This window comes from Delphinapterus leucas, chromosome 14 (genome assembly GCF_059928025.1).
Source record: "Delphinapterus leucas isolate spDelLeu-1000000601 "Yukka" chromosome 14, BTC_Dleu_Yukka2, whole genome shotgun sequence".
Taxonomy (NCBI): domain Eukaryota; kingdom Metazoa; phylum Chordata; class Mammalia; order Artiodactyla; family Monodontidae; genus Delphinapterus; species Delphinapterus leucas.
Window position 1 is genome coordinate 31,401,910 of NC_143142.1, and position 15,892 is coordinate 31,417,801.

Below are 15,892 nucleotides of genomic sequence, written 5' to 3' on the forward strand. Positions count from 1 at the left end.
AAGTCCAGTTTGACTGAGGTTTTCTGTTCAAAAAAGTTCTAACTACTACAGCACACATATGTGAATCTGGCATCCTAACAGCCCACGTAAAGAGGAAAACGTGATGAGCTATACAATTCGCTGTGTCCACAAGAAGGAAGATCACAAGGAAACTCAAACTTTTTCCTGGAACTGTGACCCCGAAGGAAGCTCCCCAGAAGGTCATTATAAAGATTCTACATCACATAATAAAACATCACCCAGCATCTTTCTAACAGACCCGACACTCCATTTGAAATGCTTTTGCACAGAGCACACCTCAGTACAGGTGGACGGCATCAAATCAAGGCATAAATCAGGAAAAGGCAACCTGCATCTGTGCACAGGGGGAGGGGAAGAGAGAGAGAATACAGTGCACGCACCTCGTGCTCAGGGAACCTGGCTTTGTTAGGAATGGAGACCACTTTACCGCCCAAAGCTCCCACCAAAGACTTCAGCCAAGCTTTGACTAGCTAGTGGTCAGTGGTAGGTTTGAGAATATCATAGCCCCTCAGCATGGTACCCAGCACACAATGAATGCCCAATATATAGTTATCACTTATTACTATCAATTCTAAGCCCCTGAAATAAGGTTTATCTATGTTGCCAAGATGTAAGCAGAAAAGCCCAGCCTAAACATCCTTGTTGCTGCAGAGCCTTTGGTGGCAGCTGTGGATGGCAGCTACATCCCCAAGTATGGAGGAAAGGAGTAGGCTTCATCTGTGCACATCTGAGCAGAGGCAGCCGACGGCAAACGTGGGAAGCACCTAAAATCCTTCCAACATCCCTGCTACACCCACTTCCTGTTAACAAGCACCTTCCTGCTGCATCAGGTGCCGTCTCAGATTGGACCCTCTCATCCTCGTCTATCAAAAATGACCCAAGGATCCAGGTCTCATTCCCTTACACCGTGCTACCTGACAAACTAATGTGAACTCAGGTGACAATCCTCAGACTCTCTAAGTATTTGGAGAGACCCTACAGATCCTTGAATCAAACGTCTTCATTTTACGAGGGAGAAATCTGACATCTAAGGATGTTAACTTATTGAGGTGATAGTGAGTTGGGGATGTCATATTTAAGATGACTTAATGAGCCACCACTCCCAGAGATGTCATTTCAACAAGCACCTTTCTTCCTTGGTCAAAATGATGAGCTGGTGGAAACTTCAAGTGCTGTAACAGACGGGGATGCCCATTTTGAGGTTAGCAAGTCTTTTAGGAACGACTATAATAAAAATGCCACACTTTTGGCCCCTGCTTATGGGGCCCCTAAGACCAATTCTTCTATAGTGTCCATGTCTCAATGAATGTCAGACAGAAATAAGTGCTGGAAAATTACCTCCCCAATGTCATCATGTCTTGTTATCTTCTCTGAATGAGTCATCTCAAAATTCGGCTCACAGCTGCAAATCTAAAGATCTAAAATGATCTGTGTTCTGATTCTCTGAAATATCTTTATTCTTTTATTACACCCTAAAAATTCCAGATGGATGTCACATTTACTGGAGGTCACCAAGTTGAAAGACGGGTACAAAGTGGCTTAGTTCCTATAAAATACCGTGTTTTGTAATTCATTTTCTCTTCTGACACCAGAAAGCCTCTGCTTCTTAAGAGAAATAGTCTCCAGTCAAGTACAGTGTGGTACGTGAAACTTCATGTAACCATCCTCAGATGCTTTCTTAACACTAGTCAGAAAAGATGTGATAAATTCTCCAAAGGGCAGGGTCTCTGAGTCATTGCTAACGTCCTGCCAGTACAGTTTCAACTTTAACGAGCATCAAGATCATCGGAGGGGGCTTCCCTGGTGGCGCAGTGGTTAAGAATCCGCCTGCCAATGCAAGGGACACGGGTTCGAGCCCTGGTCCGCGAAGATCCCACATGCCACAGAGCAACTAAGCCCGTGCGCCACAACTACTGGGCCTGCGCTCTAGAGCCCGTGAGCCTCAACTACTGAAGCCCACATGCCTAGAGCCCGTGCTCCGCAACAAGAGAGGCCACCGCAATGAGAAGCCCGCGCACAGCAACAAGGAGTAGGCCCCCGCTCACCACAACTAGAAAAAGCCCGTGTGCAGCAACAAAGACCCAACTCAGCCAAAACAAAATTAATTAATTTTTTTAAAAAAAGATCATCAGAGGTGTTTCTTTACCAGTTTCTGTGGCCCCATATCTGCATTTGTAAGAAGAGCTTCAGGTGATTCCAATGCAGGTGTCCGACACTGCCTTCCAGCACTAAGCAGTGCTGGCTCTTCACGGTGCCAATTCTGAGGGGGTCATTTTGTAACTTTCAAGGGTTTTTTTTTTTTCTTTAAAACATAATGTTGGCCATATGTTTATAACATAAATATGTGTATAAGCACATCTACATACACATCACCCATAGAGACCCCAGGCAACTCAAATAACAAAGTCTTGGACCCAGAAAGGGGATCTGTGAGTTTGAACCATATGACATTGCCAATATTTAAGCCTTTGTGACAGAAAAACAGGGAGTACGTGTGGTTACACCTACAAGGGGCGATGGCAGAGCTGACTGGTCCCCTCTTTTCCTCATGAGGCCTCCTAACCTCGTGGCATTGGTCCACTTGTTTAGTCTTTAGGATACTCCTAAAAGGTATTTTTTCCAGAAAAGAAAACTAAGCCTCAGAAAAATCCAACAGCATGTCCAAGACCACATGGCTGTTCAGTGGCAGAAACAGAATTTGAAATCAGGAACACCTGATGTGCCGGGGCACCTCTGCCCTTCTTTCCTCCCCCAGGGGCCCCAGAGCTGACATCAGGCCACAACACCCTCCAGTTATCCAAGTCCCACTGTGATGGCCGGACCCCCGCTCCAAACCTTCCGAGGTCGGTAACACAGGCCTCTCAGCAAGCTCCCCACAGGGGCTAGCAACAAAGGGAGAGGCTCTCTAAGCCATACGAACAGGATGAAATGGTAACTGACAGAGAAAATAGGGCAAAAGCCCCCATAACATACACACAGGACATATGCCAACGGATGTCAATCATGGAGATTTCACACCACGTTCCTAGGCCTAGGTGTCCAAAGTCTAGGAAGTGGAGAACAGATCACAAGATTGTTGTCAAAGCAGCCTCATTTTATGAAGTTTCATCACCTGAGAATATGCCACAGTGAATGAAGAAGGAATGAGAGCCTGCCTGCAAACCAAACATGAGCTGATGGAAAGGTGCAGGCTGAGCTCTGAGCAGGTGCAATTAATTTCATTCTATAACAGAAATAAAAACAGGAGATGATACATACTATTGCCTGTCACGGAAACTTCTTACTGGTGATACATGGTTCTTTTAACACTCCAGTAACTAAAATCGAATGCCCCTAGAGTAGAAACATGGTCAATCTACCTCACAGTAAATTTCTTTTTTTTAAGAGATCAGTATTATACCAAAATTCTACTTTATGGCCATAACTGATTTATAAATTTTTATTATACACGATAAAATTATAGGCTCACTTTTGCACATTTAATTAACAAAAGGTAACTGTTTTCCTTTAAATTTAGCGACTGAATCTCTATGCCCCTATAAATTGCTAAGGGTATCAAGCACCGAACCCACAACCTGGACCTACTGTTAAGATGATTACAAATGCTTTAAAAAAAAATCAAACTTGATAGAAAGATTTAAAAAACAGCAGTAAGCAGAAGTAATTTGATTTTTTTTCTTCCCTAAGGGAACTTTATTCAATCATTTATTCATTCCTTCAACAAATATTTATTAACTTTATTAATTTACTATGTGATTACTACATGCTAAACACTGTTCAGTAACTTGATTTTATTTATTACGAGTATCTATTTTAAAAGAAATGCTTTAGACAACTTTATAGTTTTGTATCTAAAGAGAATATCACAAGCCAACTTCAAGCATGTGGTTATGACATGATTTAAAATGTCTCAAACTACACCAACTGAGAAGAGAAATCAAATAGAACCCATCGAGACTGGACTGCAGGGGTGTGTTCCAGCCCCCTCACCCATGGTCAGGAGCCCACCAGAGACCCGGTTCTGATTCCACCACTAGAACCGGGGAGAAGTACCGGGCCTCTGACATCCACAGTAACCCAAACGAAAACATATTCTTTTCATTGTCTGAAATAAATCTGCTTTCTGCATATTGAATAGGAAAGAGATGAAAGTGAGCATTCACCCATCTGAAGAAAAACCGATGCTCTATAAGTGCTTCTGCTCTGTGCCCCATACAAAGCAAATGCTTTGCTTCTGCTTAGGCTGTTGTATTTTTAAATAAATCATTCTGTTAAACACTAGTCTCCTTCTCCAAGGGAAGGTCTAAAAACTTCTCCAAGGGAAGGTCTAAAAACAGACAAGTCTCTGACAACTTTACTCCCATCTGCTCTCGGCTGCAGGTCCTGGATCATTGACCACCACAGTTTCCCTCCCCAGGAGCCCCAGCCTGAAGGTAAGTGACACAGCCTTGCATCAGATCCTCCACCCTCCCCCTGCCTCCAACTCGGGGCCCAAACCTTCTGCTTCATAGAAAAAGTTTTTAACGACTCAGGAGTCTTCTCAGTTTTAAGCAGAAAAATGGACTGAATCCAGATGTCCAAATTTCAATGACATCCTGAATTATATACATGAACCGGCGATGCTGGAGAAGGCATCTCCTGCAGATGTAAGCGCGGTGCCCCCATTCCTCGTGAACACGTCACACACACCTGCTCGTGGCCACTCTTCTGGTCAGTTACCGAAAGGCCTGATGGTGAAGGCACCAGTGGTTACCACGAACTCTGAGGTAGTTGCCAGATATACTACTTCTCCAAGTCCCACTGCTATACACAGAATAGCAGCCATTTATGATACAGCCAAAAAAAGAAATCACGGCAGAGCCTAAAGCTGTCTTGAGGTCAGTGTTGAGAAGTGCGACTAATGCAGCAACTTCCACTAAAGAATTTCTTTTGATGTGAATGAGTTACAAGCAGGTGAAAGCCCATCAAGAAGGTGCCTCCCTTCAGCTGTAAGTAGATGCATCCGGGAAGCCTTGCGGGTGAGGCAGGCAGGTGGGTTTAGGGATGCAGCTACATCTAGTGATGGGCTGGGGATGGCAGCCGGAGGGGCAGGGAGCTGGAGGCCCGCCTGCCACGTGGAAAGCACTCCACCTGCCACTGATTCCCTGAAAGTCTGGTGACAGTGTTTTTAAGATAAATATCTGTTAAATGACATCACAATAGATTTTGTTTACCTGGAGCATTAAATGACAGAGAGTCAGGGGTTGTCTTTTGTGGCTAACAGAGAAACGAGGCTCTATCTTAGGAGATACATTAAAGTACATTATCAGTACTTTAAAGAGATATATATTGAAGAGCTTCTCTTTTCTGTTTGGAAGTGAAGTTCATTTCCAAAGGCAAAGTGTCACATTCCCATATTAAAATTCCAAAGTTTATGCAAATTTCTCATTCTCGCCTAAGACAGTCCTTGCTTCTTTCTATTTCAGTAGATTTTGAAACTTTTAATAATTGGACAACTTTCCAAAGTACGGTTAACTATATATCTTTCCGTTCTTTGCCCATTACCACCCCCAATGCCTCCCCGACCCCCTAAAGGGGCCTTCCCAACAGTAAGTGCTCAATAAACATCCACTTGAATTAAAAGCATCATTTTAATAAGTGCACTGGGCTACGCCCTTCTTACAACAAGCCAACAAATATCTTCGAAACACAGTATCAACCCAGAGAAATTTCCAGTGGCTAATCGTGACTGCAAGATTTAATTAAAACTTTACACTGTGGTAAGTAAAATTAGAGGAGACTTTTTTTCATTTTCGTTTCACAACTGGCTGGATCCAATATCTTCCCCAGATAAGACCATTATTTGAAACAACACGCTGGTGGTTTCCCCTAACAGGCTGAGAGTCACTGCACCATCCCATCATCCTGTTCATAACCTGGGCCGTGCTGATGGGGGGCAGGGGTGTTCACAAGTGCACGGACGTGAGTTATATTTTCATCCCTAGGTCCTTTCAGCTCTTGTCAAGGGAGGCTGAAAATGCAGAATGAGGATGCCAGGCCTTTTAGAACTCACACTCTATGTCTGGCATCCCAAGCTCCTGGAGGGCTAGTTCTAGCACCTACTGCTGCCCCCACCCCCAGCTCCACCCAGGACTTTCTGATTCTGTCCCCCTGGGGGTGGGGGGGAGGGGGCAGGAGTCTGCCTATCTACAAGTTCCTGAGTGATGCTGAGGCTTCTAGTCCAAGAACAACACTTTAAGAACTGTTCTTTTGGAACAACGTTTCTCGAAAGATGGCCAGGATCACCTGGGGATGCTGTGGGACCCTCCAGGGGCCTTGGACATCAGAGTCACCATGCCGGCCATAGAGACCAAGTCAGGAAGGACCACTCCCGGTGACCCTCGGGCACGCTTGGTTTTTGAGCATCACAGGTATACACATAGCTCACCAGCAGCACAGGCTGAACACACCCCACGCCCTCCCCCAGGCCACCTAAAGCCACCAACGTGTAGGATTGTCACCTGCTCTCCCTGCCCGTTTGTCACTCTGTTGATCCTCCTCCCTAAACTCTCCATACGTTTCACCCTTAACAGCAAAGAGAGGGGAAGAGCAGCGACCCTGCCTGCCGGGATCTGCAGACCTGTGTTCTTACAGGTGAGCACACACAACCCTTCCCTTCTCAGGCCTGTGTTCTTCTTTCGTTCTCCTCTCCCACGTTCCCACCCCTTTATCAGGCTCTGCCCTTGCCAGCCGCCCGCCCTGGATGGCGGGGGGACCACAGGCTACCAAGGGTAATGACTAAAGCTTTCCTGCTCCCCACCTAACACCAGCCCTACCTACTGATTTTCGGAGCAACAGTATAAATGCAGGCTTTCTGATGACTAAGTGCTAAACCACGGCAGTATCTTAGGAACTGGAGAAGCAGCATCCTCTTCTGATGGGAGGTTTATGTGCTTTTGCATCTTCTTTAAACTTTTCATTAGTGAGTCTGAAAAACATTAGTAATGAAACCTTCTCTCACTTACAAAATAAGCTTATTAACAGGTTGTGGTCATAAAGATAAGAAGCCCCTGGAGAAAAGTTTGTGGGAAGGTTGGTTTTCAAAGAGAAGAATCCTAGAATTACAAAGCATGATAGACACCACCTTAAAAAAAAAATGTTATACTGTTGAAAAAGTATGTAACTACTTATTAAAATGCCTGACCCCTAACTAAAAACTGTCTTAGGATATTTAGATAATACACGCTTATTCGAGAAAACTAAACCTAAAACAAAAACCAAGAGAAAACAACGCTTAATCCAAAACAGTGCCTCTACTGAAACAGATACGTACAGCCTATCAATTCCTGGAATGAATTACAATTGTTATAAAACTACGACAATTTCCAATAAAGCCATCAACTTTTATCGAATTGTCACAGAAGTACCTAAATTCTAAAACCAACTTTTCCCAAAACTAAAGGCTATGCTTGAGACTCAGGTGGGGTTCATATCATGTGAAGACATAATTCAGATTACTTGTTCATTACGTGTTCGTTTAGAATTACTCAAATTGCATACACACGTATCTACATATCAGTATATGTAAGTAACTTCTCTACTGAAAATCTGTAAAAATAACCCTTTGAAAACATTAGAGACTAAAACCTGTGATTTTTCCAGATCAGAACAATTGATTAAACTCAAGCAATACTTCTTTACATCCACATAACACTAAAAATGTCAGTGATTTCTCGGCATATTGCTATCCTGCACCCCGATTTAAACTTGAAATCTTTTCATCACGTCCATGAACAATCTCATTAAAGCACCAAAAAAATATAAAATGTCATGACTCTAGTTATCTGAAAAAGAAAAAAATTAATCAAACTGCTAAACAAATCTATTCACACTCTTTGTAAAGGGTACTGTACAATCTTGTATTCTGAAATAATTTTCAACTTATTGTAAGAACAGTACAAAGATTTCAGTGCATGTTTCGCCCGCCTTCGCCTAGTGTTGACATCTGACTTAATCAGAGTCGAATTATCCAAAACTAAGAAACTAAATATTGGTACAGGTCTACTAACTCAACTACAGACTCCATTCAGATTTTGGATGTTTTCCCACAGATGTCCTTAAAAGAGTACTTTAAAAAAGAAATTTCTCAAGAAGAGTTTCAAATTCACAAGATTATATTAAGGTTTAATCTATTCCAAATACTGAGGTGGAAGCAAAGGACCAATCTGTTTGCATTTCTCCGTCTGCAAACCAAGCCTTGCTTACCAGACCTTACCATATCAGTCTCATTATTATATAAAACCAAACACTTCCTTGCATAGGATATATTACAACTTGGCTTTTGAGAAAATGGGTCAAAGAGGAATGACTTCCCAGCTATGTGGCTTCTCAATCTGGAAAAGAGAATTTCAAGCAGAAGCAAGAATGATTCCACTTTCTTCCTCGCTTCTTACTTGTATATCGTTTTACAGGAGTTATTTTGAATGACCATTCAAAGCCTAGATAGAAGGCAGAAAGTGAGCCTCCAATACTTTGCCTAACAAGTTAGAAATTGTAAACATGGAAAGTGATGTTTAAAATGGAATGTTTATATATACTAAATAAAAGTCCTCCTGGACAAAAAACCTAATTCTTTTCTTTTTTCTTCCAATATGTTTAGCACTCTATTTCTGATATCTGGCGTTCAAATTATGTGTAGTACCTTACATAAATGATTAATCAACAATCACATCAATTCCGAATGCATTCCAAAAGAGGATATGAGGATGCAGAGGGGAAATAGCAAAGTATCTTGTGTATAAATCTTAGTTACACACACACACACAAAAAAAAACAAAAAAAAAAAACCTCCACTGATTACATAAAACCTCGGGATTCAGTCCATTGGGTGCCCTAAGAAGAATCGGTGATGAAAATGTTAATTTCAAAAGAAGGGACGATGCAAGCCAATCTCACAATCTCTCCTCTCCCTCCCTTCTGGGTCAGTCAGTTCACATACAATTTGAATGTTTGCAAATAATCAGAAGTCACATCACTAATTTATTCAACAAACAGTGAATGTAAGTGCTTTATCGGAGCCAAGAAGGAAAAATAACTGCCTTTGCCCTCAAGCCACTTACCATCGAGCTCCTCTGTCTCTAAAAGGATCCCCATGTCAGGGGACAGCAGCCAAGTATTTCAATGTCCAGAAGACTCGTAAAGCGAAACAAGTGTCAGTGTCACTCATAACATCAGAATTAACTTTCCCAACATACAAAGAAAAAAAAAAAAGACTTTTCCAAAGCATTAAGTGCTTCCCACATATTCTACCTAAAACCCAAAGTGAAGAGAAAAAGCATAATGCACTGCAGTTTATCTGATCCTTGCACACACAAATTTTGCCAACTTCAATTTTTTAAATTTCATTGTTGCTAAGCATTCTCTCTGGGATACTGCCCTTCATTTCCTCTTAACCCTCTAACATACTAGGATAACTCTGGCTTCCAAATGAAAAGGAGGCACAGTTCAATCAATGGTATGATAACAAACAAACAGAATGACATATTTCCTCTGAAAGAAAACTCTGGCTAAAATTGAGTTTAAAAAAAAGTCTCTTTTGGTTTGACTATTAATTTACATAAGCATTAACAAGGACACAGGCCACTACTACATAGGCTGAAGTCCCTTTTAATGATGAGAAAACGATCATTTAAATAAGCTACATAAATATTTCTTTCCACCCCCTCGCCCACAACTTGAAAATCCATCCAAGTGCTTTCTGACACAGCTTAACTTGAAACAAATCCCAGGCAGGGAGCTATGGATTCTTAATAAAGAGAAAACCATCAACTAAGGCCCTCATCCTTGGCTTCTAACACTAATGAGTTACAAGGCTCTACAACTGGCGAGTCTACTCCATAATTCACTAATAAGAAAGAACGCAGGCCAGTATCTGCATCAAGTTCACAGCAGACAGCAGTGGATCAATTTGTTAAATCCTCCGGCGCACGTGCAATTACCAGACAGTTAATGACACATTAAACTTGGGAAAAGGGTATTTCTCTACTGAAGTTGACAGCATAGAGCGAGCAGCCAACTCCACGCTCGGCTTCCTGGCGGCGGCCAACTGTGGTCAAGGGTCCTTGGGCTCAGGGACGACCGGGGCACGGCCTGTGTGCCTGCGTGTCCCTTGGGCTCCGGGAAAGTAAAGATGTAGGTTTCCACAGATCTGACAGAGGCAAACGTTTGAAACGTTTTAAAATATGCGCTTTACCGTCAGTGAAAGTATCCTTCATGAAATTCAAAAAACAAACAAAAAGTTCAACTTACTCATTCCTCCCGAATAAACATAGAAACCTATTTTGCAACCTAAGTTCAAGGCCAAATAGCGGGCTTTTTATTAAAAGAAAAACAAGCCCAGTGCCACCATTCTACGTGGAACTTAATGAAACTGACACACACGAGAAAGTGTGCTAGTGTGCGGGTGTGCAAGCGCCGGCTGTCCATCCACGTGTGTTCCAGGTTAACACCATGCGGGGTTGGCGCCCCTCCAGATCCCCGACTCCCGGCCAGGCGTCCTCCGGCAAGGAGCTCTCCGAGCTCGGACCGCCAGCGCGCAGCAGGCACCTCCCCGCCACTCCCTTTCCTCCCCACGCGGCACCGCGGGCCGAGAGGTGGGCTGACCGCTGCCCCCGGTCGGGCGTTCCGCGGGGCCGAGGGTTCGGAGGGGGAGCCCAGCGGGGCACAGCCACGGCGGCCCAGGGCCTGCGGGCCGGCCACTCCCTCCGGGCCGCCGGTCCTCCCGCCGGGACCGACGAGGACGCCGCCTCGGCTCTCCCGGGCAGCAGCGCAGCCGCCGGGACGAGCCGGGGTCAAGGCCGCCGCGAGCCGGGCGGCGGGGGGAGGACCGATGATCGCCGCCGCCGCCGGAGCCGCTGGCTGGTCGGGCGATCGCGCGGGCGCAGCGGGCACTGCGACCCGGCCCGGCCGCCGCTCGCCGTGGGAAGGACCGCGCAGCGCCCACGCCCGGCGGCCGGCGGCTGCAACTCCCAACTTCAGGCAAAGTTTTCTGCTGTCGCTCTCGGAACCTACCCGGGATTCCGAGTGGCGCCGTCCGCCCCGACACGCGCCCAGGCCGCGGAGGAGCGGGTGCCGAGACGGGGGCCAGGCTCCGGGGCTCGTCCGCTCGGCCCGCCGAAGCGCTAGGTGCCCGCCCTCGCCGCCGGCCCCGCGCCCGCGCCGGGGACAGGCAGACTCGGTGCCCGGCCCGCCGCGCCCCCTGCCCGGCCCTGCCGTTCGCCGCTGGGGCTCTCCCACTGGGAACTGCCCGCGTCCCGGGCCCCCTCCGGCCCGCGCGCCCCAGGCCCCGGCAGACGCAGCCCCGCGTACCTGAAAACGTGTCCCCCGCCGCAGTTAGCAAAAGTCCGGTCAAAGTCGCCAGGCAAGTCCCAAGTCTCCCCATGGTGCTGAGTGCGCGCCGGGCCGCTCCCGGCGGCACTGGGTGGGCGCGAGGGCGGAGTGCGGCCGGGAGCTTTGCCTCCAAGGCGGCAAGAAGAGGAGGGTGAACAGCCAAAACCAGAACCATACGCCCAAAGTGCTAACAGTTGCAAAAGTCCCAACTCCGGCGGCTCCCGGGGCCGGGGACGAGGCTCCTGGGTCCTCCCGCCCTACAGCCGGCCCCGCTCGGAGCTGCGCCGCTGCGAGAGGGAGCGGAGGGCGCGCCCGTGGAGCCAAAATCCGCCCTCCGTGCCGGCGGCTGCGCTAGCCGCCGCTCTCCTTCCCCGGCTCGGGACCCGAGCCTCCGGCGCCGCGGTGGCCGGGGCCGGGGCCGTGGCCGCGCGCGTCCCGCCCGCCGCCTCTGCGCCGCCAGGCGAGCCAGCCCCCGGGCGGCGGCGCGCCGATGGCCGAGCCCGCGCCGGCTGCAAGCGGGGCTCCTGCTCCCCGACTGACTGGCGGTGCCCCGCAGGCCGGCTGAAGGGAGCGCCCACGTCACGGCCGCCCGCGCCGCCGCGGCCCGCTAGAGGGCGTGAGCGCCCGGCCCCGCCGGCCCGCGCCCGGCGCTCGGCTGCCGCGGCGCCTCGGGGGGAGCCGGGCGGGGGGTGGCCGCGGGGGCGGCGTCACCGCTCGGAGAGCGGCGGCCGGGCGGTGCCACCCGCTCCCTCCCGCTCCCCTCCCGCCGCAGCTTCGGTTTCGCGGCCGGCTTCCGGGAGGGTGACCGCGCAGGGAACGCGCCTGGACCAGAAGTTTGTCCCGGGTCACGGGCCGCCGGGAGTTGGCGAGCGCGGCGGGCGGGACAGCGGCCTGCGGCCCCGCGGGCGGGCGGGCGAGGCGGCTCCGACGCCGGTGCCGGACGACAGTGTCGGCGGGCAGGGCCGGAGGCACCGGGAGTCGCGGGGCCCGCGCTCCCCGGCGGCTGCGGTCCAGGCGAGCCGGCAGATCCCGGGGCTGCGAGGGTCTGCGGCTTCTCCGCGCCGCGGGCGCCGCGAAGTTGGCGGGCGCCCGGGCAGCTAGCTGCGGCCGCTGGCACCGAGACCCCGCAGCGCACCGGCAGCCCCGCGGGCCACCCGCGCTCCTGCACCCGGAACCTCGCACCCTCTGAGCAGGACACGCTCGGCCGCTTCATTGCGTCCCAGCCGTCCCTGGTGGGCCCAAGCGAGCCGCGGGCCATGCACGGAAGGCGGCGGTCACACGGACCTACGTAACCTGTGATTTCTGTGTCTGTTGCAAAGTGTTGGGGAACGCGGGAGGAGGCGTGGGTAATGAATCAAATGATGTCTTGAAATATATAACTTACCATTTGGGGTGTGGAATGCCTATTTCATTAAGTGGATAAAATAGCTTCCAATGCATCAGTAAAGAGGTTCAGTTTGTAAAACTGAAAAAAAAGAAAAAGAAAAAGGCGGGGAAGCGGGGGGCAATCCTTCTATTTCCTTTGGAATAACACACATGGAGCTGCAGGCGCCAGGCCTAGCTAATTGAAAGCAGTGGAAGGCCTGGGAAGAGGTTAAATTAGAAACCAAGTAACTACCGGTGAGTTGCACGGTGTTCTAGGGCGGGGAACTGCGCCAGCAAGAGGGCAAACCCATGAAGCAAGTGGGCCCCGGGCTCCCTCCGGTACTGACAAAGGCCCAGAAAGTGCATTGATCCCACGCTCACCTCGACCCTGTCTCCAGTGGACCCTAGAACCAACAGACAAGGATATGTCACAGCTGTCACCTCCCCGGGGCAAATTGAGGGACTGGACTTGATTTTGGTGCCCAACGAACAGCTCCTCTTTCTTGCAGAATTCCACTTATTAGATCCTTATCAGAAGTGCTCTTTCGAAGGCTCTGTATTAATCATTGACGTTTTAATACTACGAACCTTACATCATCCTGCTTCTTCTCCCAAATATGTACTTGTTGAGCCTTATCTCGATTGCAAAATAACGTTTGAAGTATGGAGAGGCAGGGGGGTCACATACCTCCAAGGATCAGCAGTGAGGGTCTGTCACCTGGGCTTTCCCTGGTGCTGAGGTCCTGTGATGTGATGGAACCCAAATTTCCTTTATTTGAATGGTCATGTGCTTTCCAGTGGAGCTGTTATACTAGTAGATGTGAGATGGATCCACATAAGGAGATGTCAATCTAGTCATTTTCCTTCTTTGAGTCGGGTGAAGAAGTTAATATTAAGGTATGATTTCATTTGCAAAGTATGTGAATTCTTTCAGCAAATATCTAAGAAGGCCATATATCTGCCAGGCACTGAGCTATGGGCTGGAGGTTGTCTTACGCTGGGCTGCCCCAGGAACAGGCCTGAAGTTAAGGATTTAAGTGTAAGTGGTTTTAGGTTTTATTGGGGAAGTAATCCCAGGAAGCAATACAAGAGGAATGGGAAAGTGAGACAGAAAGGTGAGGTGGAGTCAATATAGGGTGTATGAATGAGCACGTTGCCACTGTGGGCAACTGGGGCTCACTGCCCTGGGGACCCCCAGGAGAAAGTATTGAACAGCCTTAGAGCTGGAGCACCCCACCCCGGGGCAAGGACGTGTGTGAGGTGGCTGGGTGGGGGCATGGGAGTCAGCTGCGCAGATAGGGGTCCCTTCACCAGTGGGGAGGAAGCCCTGTAGGGATTCCCAGTGCTGTTACCCTGGTAACCAGAAGGTGCCCTGTCCCTTCCTCAGGTTACTTAAAGCTCAGTGGGAGACCCAATGAATTTCTATTATCTCTGATCTCTAAACATTACAGTGTTAAGCCAACTCTGCCCTTATTAGCCTGAAATCCACATTGCAAACAGTGGTGGGGTTTTTGCCAGCAGTTCCTTCCCTGGCAATTCTAACAGCTAAGCTACTGTTTCTTCATTCCCTCTTCCAGGTAACTGGCCAAAACAGCACTGAGCCCAAATGGAAGGCCTCTCTTCAAAAGGAATGTATTGGACTTCCTCTAAGGAAAGGATGCTGTAGGAGTCCTTCCAATGGGACATTTCTTGTCACTTTTTTCCAGCAGGGGAGGTTTTTTAAATTTTAATCCAACCACATGACACTCCTGTCTCTCTGGGGACAACAGTGACATATGCAGAATGGCTGGTCACAGTTAGGGGTGCTGTCAAGCCAGCCCCCATCATATGTCTAAATATTTCAAAGTTATTCATCAAGCTGGCAAACTATTATATAATATGTTATATGTTCCTACCTTGACAAAGATAACAATACTGCATAAATACTACCTTTATTTTAGTAAAATCGCTCATATGTTGCCATAATCGAGACTGTCAAGTAATTTTTTTGTCCTAGTGATAGCAATGATCTGTTCTGTATGGAACATTTATAGCCATATTTCACCTGGTTTTGTTCCTCAGTGGTGCTTGCAAGTAATCAGTAGCCACATGTGGACAGCACAGATATAGAACATTTCCGTCATCATAGAAAGCTCTTTGGGAAAACACTGAGAAAGGATTAGTGTATTCAAATTATGCAAAATTTGAGTATATATTTTCATCAAAAACGTAAATTCAAAACTTTTTAATCAGAAAATTAAAATTACTTTCCTATAGTTGCTGAAGATTCCTTTCTTCCCAATGATGCAAAGATATCTGCTAGAAGTAAAATGCAAACTACAAATTAGGATTATGAATACCAAGACTGAAATAAAATGATTCATAGGGCTTCCCTGGTGGCACGAGTCCGCCTGCCGATGCAGGGGACACGGGTTCATGCCCCGGTCCGGGAAGATCCCACATGCCGCGGAGCGGCTGGGCCTGTGAGCCATGGCTGCTGAGCCTGTGCTCTGCAACGGGAGAGGCCACAACAGTGAGAAGCCCGCGTACCCCCCCCAAAAAAAAAAAAGATTCATAAAAAGCTTAACATTTTCTTTAATATTTTAAATTCAGTGATACATGATGAATTTTGAATAAACAGAAACCTATTAGCCATGTGAGCATTCTATGTCCACCTAGTTGTCAATGTAAAGAATCAGTATCCTGTTTCACGTATAACTACATATCTACCATTTTAACAGTAATATTAATCATTTCATTTTGAAAGATGTTCCTCAATCACCAAGTTTAACACATGCAAATACTACACTAGTGTGTGACTTCTTACAGACTTGGAACCCAAAGCGAAGCAAGAAAATTGGTGGTTGGCATTACGAGGAAACCCCACTCATTCACATTTAAGACTGTTTTCTATTCCTGCTACCTGAAAGCAAGGATTTGATTTTTAATTGATTGGACTTTTAACGAAGTGCTTCTGCCGTGACATTATCCGCACACCTTGGTGTGTCCATGTGCATGTCAGTGGCAGCACACCCTGGAAATCTTCACAGTGCCCTTCCAAGGCCAGGGGACAAAAGTCAGGGTGAAGCGTTTCTCTGAAGCCAGCACAGAGCTGGTTTTGAGATTGGATGTTTAGGGTTATGGTTTATGGTCTCTCAAC

General features: G+C 47.7%; 1 protein-coding gene across 1 annotated transcript in view; it reads right to left on the minus strand.

Moving 5' to 3' along the window:
- PTPRM (protein tyrosine phosphatase receptor type M) overlaps positions 1–12,126 on the minus strand; it is a 750,850-nt gene extending 738,724 nt beyond the window's left edge. Inside the window, exon 1 of the mRNA XM_089894939.1 lies at positions 11,368–12,126. Coding sequence (XP_089751065.1) covers positions 11,368–11,563 — 196 coding nt within the window. The 5' untranslated portion in view covers positions 11,564–12,126. The remainder of the gene's footprint in view (positions 1–11,367) is intronic.
- Positions 12,127–15,892: the final 3,766 nt, after the last annotated feature.